The 12,568-nt window shown below is 42.6% G+C and overlaps 1 protein-coding gene across 1 annotated transcript in view; it reads right to left on the bottom strand.

Moving 5' to 3' along the window:
- DNAH8 (dynein axonemal heavy chain 8) overlaps positions 1–12,568 on the bottom strand; it is a 333,448-nt gene that overhangs the window by 37,111 nt on the left and 283,769 nt on the right. Inside the window, 2 exon segments of the mRNA XM_017870032.1 lie at positions 5,306–5,466; positions 11,180–11,281. Coding sequence (XP_017725521.1) covers positions 5,306–5,466; positions 11,180–11,281 — 263 coding nt within the window.

Raw genomic sequence — 12,568 nt, 5'->3', positions numbered from 1 at the left:
CGGATCTCAGCTCACTGCAAGCTCCGCCTCCCGGGTTCACGCCATTCTCCTGCCTCAGCCTCCCGAGTAGCTGGGACTACAGGCACCCGCCACGTCGCCTGGCTAGTTTTTTGTATTTTTTAGTAGAGACGGGGTTTCACCATGTTAGCCAGGATGGTCTCGATCTCCTGACCTCGTGATCCACTCGTCTCGGCCTCCCAAAGTGCTGGGATTACAGGCTTGAGCCACCGCGCCCGGCCTATGGAAGGAAATTCTATGTTAAAGGAAGCAGGAGGCCGAGGCTGGTGGATCACCTCTGGTCAAGAGTTCCAGACCAGCCTGGTCAACATGGTGAAACCTCTTCTCTACTAAAATACAAAAATTTGCCAGGCGTGGTGGCCTGTGCCTATAATCCCAGCTACTCAGGAGGCTGAGGCAGGAAAATCACTTGAACCCGAGAGGTGCTGCAGTGAGATGAGATTGTGCCACAGCACTCCAGCCTGGGTAACACAGCATGACTCCGTCTCAAAAAAAGAAAAAAAAAAAAATCACTGGTGATAGGATAACTGGATTGCTATTTGGAAAAAGAATTTCATCCATACTTATTCCACAATAAGTTCCTAATGGGTAAAAGAACTAAATGTAAAAAATGAAACCCTACAAGCACTAAAAGAAAATGTAGATGATTCCTTTATACCCTGATGAGGGAAGAAGCTTTCTTACTACTACTAAAAATCCAGATGTAACAACAGCAAGAACAGAATTTGTGTAGTCATAAATTTGACTGCATCAAAACAAAACAAAACAAAACAACAATAACACTTCTACCTGATCAATGGGGGAAAAATCACAAGCAAAGCCAAATAAACTGAGAAAACTATTTGCAATCCATATCACAAACAAAGGGTTGCTATCCTTAACATATAAAGAAATCCTAAAATTAAATAAAAGAATAAAACTCCATTGGAAAGGAATAGACAGACTATATATATATAGCCTTAAGTATATGAAAATTTTCTCAGTTTCACTCAAAATAAGAGAAGTGAACTAAAACTATGCTGAGATAACATTTTTCACAGTCATACTGGTGAAGATTCAAATGCCTCACCAGTGCTCTGTTGATGACATTCTGAAGAAAAGGGCACTCTCACAGACTGCAAGTAAAAGTACAAAACAGTATAACCCTATGTAAGGGAATTTGACAATATTTACTAAATCTTGATCTAGCCATCCCACCCACAACAATTTACCCTGAAAATACATCTCCAATAATATGAGAGTCCATAAGCATAATGTTATTAATGGAAGAATTATTTGAGATAGCAAAATATTGGAAGCAACCTAAATGCCCATCTATAGGCAAATGGTTGAACAAACTATGATCCATATAAACAATGAAGCAGCCTGCAGCTGTCAAAAAATAATGGGGAAGATATCTATGACCTGATATGAAGTGATTTACAGGATCCATTGTTAAGTGAAAAAAGTAAGACACAATACAATAGATACAGCATGGCAACTTTGTGTAAGAAAGAAAGGGTAATAACAATATGTATATGTGTATGTGTACATGCAAAAAGAAACACAGGGAAGATAAACCAGAAACTGTGTTTGGTTACCCATAAAATAAGAGGGAAATGGGTTGAAAGGGTCTGAAACTTCTCTAAGAACAACTTACTGTCAAGTTGTAACTTTTGAACCATGTTCATATTTTACATATTCCAAACAATAGCATATGTGGGGGGAAACCCTTATATGTAATACAAACAGAAACAAACACACACAACTATATATCAATTGATAGCATAACCACACAGAAAAAAATCATTAATCCAAGTGACTTTCGAACACAATACTCTGTACACTTAGTGGAATATACCCTAAGGACAAAAAGAACTGCAAAGAAATCTTGACCTCTACTGAAAAGGTTTGTTGCTGGTAGTGGTACTGGCATAGTAATTGCAAGTAAATGAATACACATATTGAAGTTGCTGGGAACCAGAGTTTTTACAGTGGGAGAAAGGAGATACCAATGTGGGATAGGGGAAGACAAAGAACAATCCTGAGGTATACAGCTGGAATTAGAGTTATTTGTATTAACTCATGATGTTTTAAAAAATACATGCTTCCTAGCTCTATCCACTGAGAGGGCATAAAAGCACAGACACACAGAGAAATATACATGATTATATACAGATATAGCTGTAGATATATAAACATACAGAGATACAAATATAGAAGGAGAAAAAGCAAATGGATCAAAACGTTAACAATTGTTGGATCTCAATGGAACGGATGAATGTTTACCGTATGGCAACTTTTCTGAGAGTTTGTAATCATCCCAAATAAAAGTCAAGGGAAAATAGTTTTGTCTTTGTCTCCAATCACTTTTACATTTGAGTTGTACTTCTCTGGACCTTTTCTAGCCCTGGTTCATCTTTCTTGAGAGCTGGTGAGTGAAACAGGCTGCGGTGAACAAGGCCTAGGCACACCATCACCCTGGCTGAGGGTGAGATGGTTTCATCTTGTTAGAATCCTGTGGATTATCCAGGAACCGGCTCTCATGACTCCCCAGTCTCTTGTCAAGGATGGAATTAAAGTTCAGAGCTCTCATACGAGAACATTTTCGGTCACAAATTGGCAAGCGCATTAAGACTTATCAGTGGGGCCGGGCGCGGTGGCTCAAGCCTGTAATCCCAGCACTTTGGGAGGCCGAGACGGGCGGATCACAAGGTCAGGAGATCAAGACCATTCTGGCTAACACGGTGAAACCCCGTCTCTACTAAAAAAATACAAAAAACTAGCCGGGCGACGTGGCGGGCGCCTGTAGTCCCAGCTACTGGGGAGGCTGAGGCAGGAGAATGGGGTAAACCCAGGAGGCGGGGCTTGCAGTGAGCTGAGATCCGGCCACTGTACTCCAGCCCGAGCGACAGAGCGAGACTCCGTCTCAAAAAAAAAAAAAAAAAGATTTATCAGTGGTTTCTCTGCCCACTCACGTGAACTCGTAGGATCTTTCTATGGAATCTCCTCATTGATCACATCTTTCACACTCTAGAAGAATTTAGCAGCACTGATCAGTCAATAAATACTTTCTGAGCACCAGGCACTGCTATAGCACAAGGGATGCAGCAGTGAAAACACAAAAGTTTCAGGTGTAGAGGAACTTACGGTTTCCTGGTGGTTGTTGGACAAGAACAAATCAGTAACTAAAGTGTAAAGTATGAGGCCGGGCATGGTAGCTCATGCCTGTAATCCCAACACTTTGGGAGGCCAAGATGGGCGGACTCACCTGAGGCTGGGAGTTTGAGACCAGCCTGACCAATATGGAGAAACCCTGTTTCTACTAAAAATATATAAAAATTAGCCAGGCGTGGTGGCGCATGCCTGTAACCCCAGCTACTTGGGAGGCTGAGGCAGGAGAATCACTTGAACCTGGGAGGCAGAGGTTGTGGTGAGCCAAGATTGTGCCATTGCACTCCAGCCTGGGCAACAAGAGTGAAACGCCGTTTCAAAAAAAAAAATGTAGAGTATGTCAGTGGGTGATACAAACTATAGAGAAGAGCAGGCCAGGCAGACAAGGTCTTGGGCAGGGCTTGCGGAGTGGGTTGCAATATTTAAATAGCACAGCCAGGGAGGGCATCATTGAAAAGGCTACATCTAAGCAAAGACCGGAAGAGGTAAAAGGGTGATCCACTGTGATATCTAAGAGCAGGGAGGTTCCTGGAAGTACAAGTATCCTGTGGCAGGTACTGTCTGGACTGTCTGAGTAACAGGAAGTTGTCTGGCTTGAGTAACAGGAGCTGAGTGGGCACGAAGGTGGGAGAGGACTGAAAGGGCCAGGGTGGGGAGGTAGAGGGCAGTGGCACTATGTGGCTTTGCAGGTCATCTGTATGTAGGTCACTGTCGGTCTTTGACCTTGACTCAGAGTGTCACGGGAACCCTGGGAGGATTCTGAGCGGAGGGTTGACATGGTCTGACTCACATTTTTAAAGTCTCAGCTAAAGCAAAACAACTTTCCTATGCTCCCTCTTTCATAAAATGTAAGAGTTGATTGTCAACCCGATCCCTGAGGAATCCTTTTTATTTCTTCACTTCTTTCCCATCCCCAAATAACTTATGAAAGCCTCCTTAAATAACAGCAAGAGCTGCCACCAACGAGCCTTCGTGGGTCCATCATGGGGGTGGAACAGAGCATTGGCATTTGTAGGTATTTTCAATCATGTCTCCATCTTTGAAGATGAAAAGCAGCCTGGGCGAGATGAGAGAGAGGATATGGAAAAGGTGGAATCAATGCGGATGTAAAGAGGCCAAAAGTGCATCCTCATATAGGGAGCTAGGAGGCGGGGTCAGAGGTGGGAAGACAAGGAAATTGGCAGCAAACTAGGACTCCTGGGACATCTGGCAAGGCCAGGGAAATGTCCATGTCCAAACCCAGAGAATTATTAAAATCACAACAGTATGCCAGGGACTAGGAGAGAGGAATGCCCCACTCTTAGGGCATTCTCAGCTTAGAATCTGTCAGAGGACTCCTGGTTTCTCCCATTTCCTGAAACCATTTTCCTGAATGTAAACCTTGTGGCTTTTCATCAGGGGGCCGCAGAGGGCATGCGGCCCATTCCAAAGGATTCCGGTTCTGGTGCTTAGGTTTGGTAGGGAACTCTAAAGAGAGAAGGGACGACACCTCATCCCAAGGAGCTCGGGATCGGGGAGCATTTCTTCCCTAGTTGATGAGTGAAGCAGGGAACTCACGCAGAGCTAACCCCTCCACTCTTTCCTCCCGGGGCTGTGCATCTGTGTCGGGTGCTCAAGTGCTCACTGCACTGCACCCACCACAGGCAGAGCATGACAAAAGGATGCAGATGAGCGAGTGGGGGAGGGGGGGCATGAGAGAGAGGACCAGGCAGAAATACGATTCTTCACCCTCCCATCTGTTCTCGCCTGGCTTTTTAGATTCTATTTACGAGCATTATATTCTTAATGAATTTTTGAAGAAAGAGATGAGGAGCTGGCAGACCACTCTCCTGTCGGTGGGGAACACCGCTACCACTAACACCAACTGGTTTTATGACATGACAGAGGAGAAATAATCAATGCATAAATTAGAGCTTAACGTTGTCATAAACACTGGAGCATCAGGATTTAGTGAGAGGAGAGTAGGCCAAGATATGACAAAGTTGTAATTGGGAGACAGGAAGCGACACTATTTTTCAAAGTAAAATAAAAAAAGGGGGAAAGGAGAGAGGTTAGGAGAGAAAATGAAATGCACCGTCTTTGCCAGGCTGAGTTACAAATGATCCCTTCAAATTAAAAAATGCCAGCGACTTACGTGATATCAGCATTAGGGTGAAGCCCAAAGACTTCAGGGTTATCTAGGGATGGCAGTGACTGGATGTATTCAAAATACTGGTCTAAGGTTTTGCACAAGGGGATTTTATATCCAGTATAAAAGCAGAAAGACGGTTCAAACATCTTCTCACTGAACCAGACCTGTATGTGAGAGAAAACAAAAGAAATAAAATTGATGGGCATCTAAATGAAAACTGCTACAAGAAAGGAGAGAGGGGCCACCTTATTTCCATTTTAATAGAGTTTTTAATACTGATTTTGAGAGTGTCTTAACAATACTACTGATAGAATAATTAGCACATATATGGAGAAAAGAGAGAGGCCAGAACACAATTTGACCTGGCCTCCGTTTAACACCAAAGAGGATATTCACTAAGAGTAAGGACCAGAGAGCAACTCTACAAACTCATTCTCTAATTGAGTCATTTGACAACTCTCAATTCCACTTTAGCAGCAGGAACATACTGCAAAGTCTGTGAGGCCATACCCCCACACACAAGAGAATATCTGGGCATTTTCATCACCCCACTTCTCCCCAAAGTGGGGCTCATACCAGGAGGATGTCCTTATGCGCAGTTTCACTCACACAGCACTGAGCCCCAGCACATGGCCAGGAGGGCTCCACGCAAACTCTCCCCTCCCACCTTGCGCTGAAGCGCTTCATTTGCTAATTATGTCCCTGTCCACAAGAAGGAAATGTATTCAGCTGCCTTGCTGTTTGCCTTAAGACATCCCTTTCTTATTCCATATGAATTATCTTTAACAAAACAGTGAGAGAACAAATATATGCTTGGTGTGAATAGACTTATTCTCAGAAAGGAAAAAAAAAAACTGATGCTAAATGCCTATGAACCAGATTTGAGGCAATGACTTACGTCTCCCAGAGCAATTTTCCCAGTGGGGAAGGAAAGAATGGGAAGACAGGAAGAGTGGAAATGCAGGCACGACATCTGAATTACTCAGAGCACTTGACGGGAAAGAGGGACGGCATCTTACTCTGGTTGGTCACAGGTTCTCTAGTACCTTCCCTCCATCTCCTTCCTCCAGCTCTTTTTAGATCCAGTGATTGCTCTGAAATACCCTGTGTACTGATTCTCTCTCTGTTTTATCCTATTCAACTCCTATGCATGAGCAGGCTGAGTTTAGAACCAGAACAGAATGAAAGAGAAGAGACACACAGTCCTTTCTTTCAAGGAGCTTGTGACCCAATGGATGGATGAGCCAATTACTTAATAACCACAATACAAAGTGCACTAAGGCAAGAGTCAGAAGGAAATAAAAATAAACAAAGTACTAAGGAGGTTTAAAGCAGGAACAAAGAACATCCAGGTGAATGTCAGCTGAGGTCTTCTCAAGGAGGTGATTTTTGGAGATAAGCCTTGAGGGAGAGGATTTTGACAGGAGAACTTGGAATGGGGAGGTCACATAAGCAAAGGTATAGAACAACTGATGCAAAAATGAGAAGCAAGTTAAGGGAATAATGGAATATAGGGTGAACACAATGTAGTCATAAGAGATAGGCCAGGAAGGGTGAGGTGAGGTCTACCATGGATAACTGTTGATGTCAGGGTGAGGACTGGTGATTAATTTAAGAAATGGAGAGTAATTGAAAGTTATTAAAGAGAACAGTGTTATGGGCATGGTCATTACTTGGAAATGTTAGATTTTTCACTATGTAGATGACTTAAATGGCAGGAAGACACCCTAAGGGGGCAAAGGCCATGGGTCCTCAGCACACAGATAACAAATAACCACACTAAATTCTGTGTTGCCAGATGACATGTATGTGTAAGACCAAAATGAAGTTTATTCCTGTTTTCCCAGCACTTTATACACACACGAATAGCTGAGTTTCACCAAATTTGGAGGCTATTTTGGGGCAAAGTCAAAATATGAAATATGAAATCTACATGGAGCTACTATGTGAGTAGTCATCCCCCACGAACACCCAATACAGTTCTGCAATTGGTTTTAGCAGAGAGACTCTGAAAGATGCTGAGAACCGAGAAAACAAGGTTCAAAGAAAAGCCTGAGATTGAAAGTCAGAGGGACAGGGGATGCCATATGCAGGCATGAGTTTACAGTGGAACTGCTTCTCCCACGGGCAACTCTGGATGACATAGTTGGGGTAAAGTGGAGGCAGTGCAGGCAGGTAGCTGGTCAGAAGGCAAGCCTGGGGCTGAGGATGAGACAAACAGGTGAAGGCAGGGTGTGGGGGCTTTTGTGCAGTCTTTCTCAAGAGGGTTGCTGCTCCCAGGTTCGTGTAGTAAGCTCATACCCTTAGGGTCAGAGACCTAAATTCACCTCTGGTTATTGATGACCATCTGCAACAGGTCCAAGCTAGACAGAAATGAATGAGGGAAAGCAACAAGACAGGAGGTTGGAGAGGATGTAGGGCAAAGAGAAGATTCAGTAGGATAAGGAAGCGGGGTGTCCAAGAGTCAGAGAATTGAAGCCACTGAAGGTGGTGCTACTCTTAGGGAAGTCCTGAGAGAGGGGGAGGAAATGAGCCCACAGAAGCTACTCAGGGGCAAATGAATGGGAAAATAGTAGGATGAACTTTTGACTTCAGGCACTAATTGCTGAGAATGGAGTCCAGAGAAACCAGAATCAGATGATAGAAGGGAGTAACATAACTCAGGTGAGGAGGGAGCTGCTGTTAACTTGGGAACAGCCAACCAACTGGGGCCTGGATAGAGAACCCTGTGCTTTTAGATCAGGAAGTCTGCACAACTAAGGCCCAGAGGACAGAGAATCTTGGGTTTCTAGGAGAGGGTGGTTGAGGTCACCTGACTAGTCCTCTATGGCCTGAAATGCCAAATGTCAAGGTACAGGGAAGAAGTAGAAGAGAAAGAAAGGCAGGAAAGGGGTCAGAAAGGGGAATCCCCCTGCTTGAGCTCTTGAAGGTGGAGCAGGCTTCCTCCCCCTCCCTGTGTTCCCGGCTCAGACATCTCCCTGGAGGCTCTGGACCAACACAGCAGCTTTCCGTTGTCACTATCTACATGCTGAAGAATTCCAGATCCTTATCTCCATGCCTGAGCTCCACCACGACCTCTGGATCTGTACATCCAGGTGCCTCGTTCACCAGCATTCAGGCATTTGTTATTTTATTCAACAAATATTTACTGAGCACTTACACGTGTTGGGCTCTGTTTCCGGTGCTCAGACTTTGGCACTGATGTAATAAGACAAAGTCCCTGCCCTCATGGCAGTTACAATCTTAGACAACTTGATTTGGATGTCTAATAGGCATCTCAAATGTTATATGATCAAAACCGAACTCTTAATTTCCAGCCCCAGCCAATAAAACTCATTCCTGCTGCAGTTCTTCCTCTTCTCTGTAAAAACTCATTCCTGCTGCAGTCCTTCCTCTTCTCTGTAAATAGCCCCATTCTGTGTCCAGTGACTTAAGTCAAAACTAGGGGTGACCCTGACTCCCCTTTTCTTTCACCTATGCACTTGATCCCATCAGCATTCTGCTGGTACTCTTGGTGAATTATATTCTGAAGCTAACCACATCTTAGTCTCCACTGCTAAAACTCCAACTTTAGGTACTTTTACAATTATTCTAACAAAGTATACTTATTAAGACATCTTTTTTTTTTCTCCTTTGAATCTCAAGTACAGAGGTGAGTTTCTCACACTCCCGAGTTTATTATTTTTATGAATCTAGGTCCCTTTTATTTTAATTTTTCCCCATTCTGTCCAGATATCCACTCACTGTCTCCTTTTCCCTCTGAGGGCATCTATTTAAGTGTACTTGATATATGTCCTAGAACATGTATTTATCCTTGTGAGCTATGCATATATTCCTTTGTAGATCTCCCTTTATTTTTTTTAAAGCTCTGCACTCAACACTATTTGTAAGACCTATGCATGATATCATATAGATCATTGCTTCCAAATGCTACATTATATGCCGCCATAGGCCTCTACAACAGGTAACTTAACAATTTCCCCATGATGGATACCTAAGTTGCCTTCAACTTCCCAGTACCACCAACAATGCTATGAATAATCTCTTTGGTACATTCTGAGAATTTCTCTGGGGCATATACTCAGGAGGAGGATTCTGGTTCAGAAGGTAGTTGTATCACACACTTGATATGACTATGACCACCAGGTTGCACCCCACAGGGTGAGCAATAGTATGCCATGGTGCTCACCCACCACATCTTATCTATTCCCTTAGGAGTCTTGGGTTTTTGTAGTGGATGCTGCGATGTGCCACCCGATCCTCATTCAGGAGCAGGTACTCACTCCCCCCGCTGTCTGGAGTGTTGGATGCTTTGAGCTCACAGCACTGTCCCTCCCCAGGAACTGCCCTAGCAGGAGGGAGCTGCCTCAGTCAAGGTCATGTCTTGGAGGAAGGATGGGGAGGAGGCACTTGAATGCAAATCTCCACCACTGTTTCTAGGAAAACCAATCTATGATGCTTGCTTTCAGCTCCAAACACAATGCTGCCATGAATATTTTTCTACGAGTCCATTTGTGGACTCTTTCTAGAAATGTTCTGGGATATATTTACCTGAGATACCTAATTTCATTAAGTATTACTGGACTGCTTTCCAGGAGGTCTGTGTCCATTTGACCTCCCAGCAGCAGGGCTCCTCCCTCTGCACATCCTCACCAACACTTACTATTTTTCACAGTTCTCCATATGTAGCTTCAAGAAAAACTTGCTAAAACATGTAAAGGCTAAAATCCACTTTCTAGTCAACCCCCAGCTTATGAAAATACTCCCAAAGCTTGTGCTTTGCTGTTGAGGCTTTAATTTTGTCAAGAAAAAAAGAATCATTTAAGTAGAGAATTACCAGTATAGGTCCCAATATAAAGAATTTAATAACCATAAAAGACATCTTTTTTTTCCACTTAGGTGTTGTATATTACATCCCTAAAATGTAAAAAATTTTAAGAAGAGTTTGAGTCTGGTAGGTGTTATTTATTATATTCATCCTTGATGTGAAAGCCACAATTGCTAAGAAATAATTTTCTCTAGAAAATATTTATCAGCATGTTACATGTGGATTCTATTTGGCACAGAGAAGAAGTGAATACTTCCTCAATTTCCAATTGTCCATCCTAATAGAAGAGATGAGAAAACTCAAATTATGATTAATCCCCCAATCACTTATTTTGGGGCTTGAAATCACCATGAGACTTCTCACTCAGAGGAAGAGGCATAGAAATGAGGCACAGTTTTCCCTCACAAGTCAGATGCACAGGAATGGGGAATATGGAGGAGGGGCGATTGGGGAGAGGACCTGGGCACAAGCAGTTTCATCTATATGGAAAAGGAGTTATAGACCAATGAGAACTGACCACTGCTCTGCTCTGCACCACAAGCAGATTGTTGGTTGGTTTTTGTTTTTGATTTTTTGAGATGGAGTCTCACTCTGTAACCAGGCTGGAATGCAGTGGTGAGATCCCTGTTCACTGCAACCTCTGCCTCCCAGGTTCAAGTGATTCTTCTGCCTCAGCCTCCCAAGTAGCTGGGACTACAGGAACTCGCCACCACGTCCGGCTACTTTTTATATTTTTAGTAGAGACGGGGTTTCACCATATTGGCCAGGCTGGTCTAGAACTCCTGACCTCGTGATCCACCCGCCTCAGCCTCCCAAAGTGCTGGGATTACAGGCGTGAGCCACCGCACCTGGCCCAACTGCTGGTTGTTTTGTGTGTGTGTGTGTGTATGTGTGTGCGTGTGTGTAAGCACACACATGTGTTTGTTTCTTGGCTAATTCTTTGCAGCAGCTCTGCTGTATGCTTAAGTTTGGCAGACCTATTACAAACAAAAAAATTGGAAAATACGGTGAAATGTGTCTCCAAACTTTATTTTTCTAAGTTGACTTACTCTGGCGAAGCAATTAAGTAGACGTTTGTCAAAGTCATCTGTCACTCTGCCTCCATATTGTACTTCTCCGATCATGTACCGAACCGTATTCCATGATACACCCTTTATTAAAAGTAAAAAAGGATTATTCATTGTCAACCCAAACACATCATTATAAACATTTCAGGTCTTTCCCTAGAGGAAAGGTCTGGAAAAGTAAGCACTCACTAGACTTGCATTTAAAATTATTCATAGTCTTATATTAATAACTCTCACTATTACATGGCTGGAACCACTACAGTTTGTTCACCAAGAAAAAATCTACAATACTAAACACTGGTAAGTATACTGTACGTATATTATTTAAAATAGGGAAAAAAGACTATTTTTCACTCTGGGGATATAATTACCTATAATACGCATTGTAGTAATGCCAAGCTGTCACAGAGGAGAAAAGTGGTGTTTAGTGAAGAAAGGAGGAAAATCAAGTAATTATCACTTTAATACGCTTTCTTAATAATATATTTTCTGGAATTATGAGAACAAGAAAATTATTTATCCACAAGATTTTTTCTCAGTGCAATCCTCTGCCATCCTCTGCATTTCATTCTGTGTGCTAAAACTACATCAAAATATTTATTCATTTCTAGAGCAATTTTATACTAGGAATATATTGCAATTTAGCAGTTTTTTTAAATCCTTGATATATTTGAGTTAGGAGAAATAAAGATATCTGCTTTTGTTTACTTTTCTTGGTTAAAATTGTATTTTCAGCTTGGTTGCCTTTCAAAGCAACTATTTTAAGGTAACTATTATTTGTATGTAGCAAAATGATAAATGACCACAGAATATGAACACATAGAAAATAACTTTTCATCAGACTGCTATACTTTTAATTTCATATCCCTTTGTCATTCCAAGGAAAAATTACGGTTTGGTTCTAGAGTAAAAACTCATCATGGCTTACCATCCCCATACTGAGGCTGCAGGATCTCCAATTACCTTGCCCTACTCTGGGAAGGAAGAGGGGGCCAGACTGTAGAGAGCCATAGTTAATGAGCCCTTATTAGGCACTGTGTACTGTGCTTTCACAAATACTAACTCATTCCCTCCTCACAGAAACAATGGCCATTTCATAGATGAGGAAACAGGCTCCTGGGCTCATTGACTTGCCAAAGATTATAGAAAAAACACATTTCCAACCCTTTATATGTGTGAAATGACAACAGAGCTTACGTTCTTAGCTCTGTGACCTCGAGGAAGTCTCTTAGTCCCTCTTGTCTGTTACCTCATCAGAAAAATGAGTAACAAATAAATAATAATGCCTTTGTTATTGACCTCACAGAGTTGTGAAGATAAAAAAGAGATCCTGCATACATGAGAACTTTGAAAACTGCAAAGTGTCCTATG

This window comes from Rhinopithecus bieti, unplaced genomic scaffold, assembly GCF_001698545.2.
Source record: "Rhinopithecus bieti isolate Rb0 unplaced genomic scaffold, ASM169854v2 scaffold_4553, whole genome shotgun sequence".
NCBI lineage: Eukaryota > Metazoa > Chordata > Mammalia > Primates > Cercopithecidae > Rhinopithecus > Rhinopithecus bieti.
Note: the sequence above shows the minus strand (reverse complement) of the source record. Positions and strands in the feature narration are given on the sequence as shown.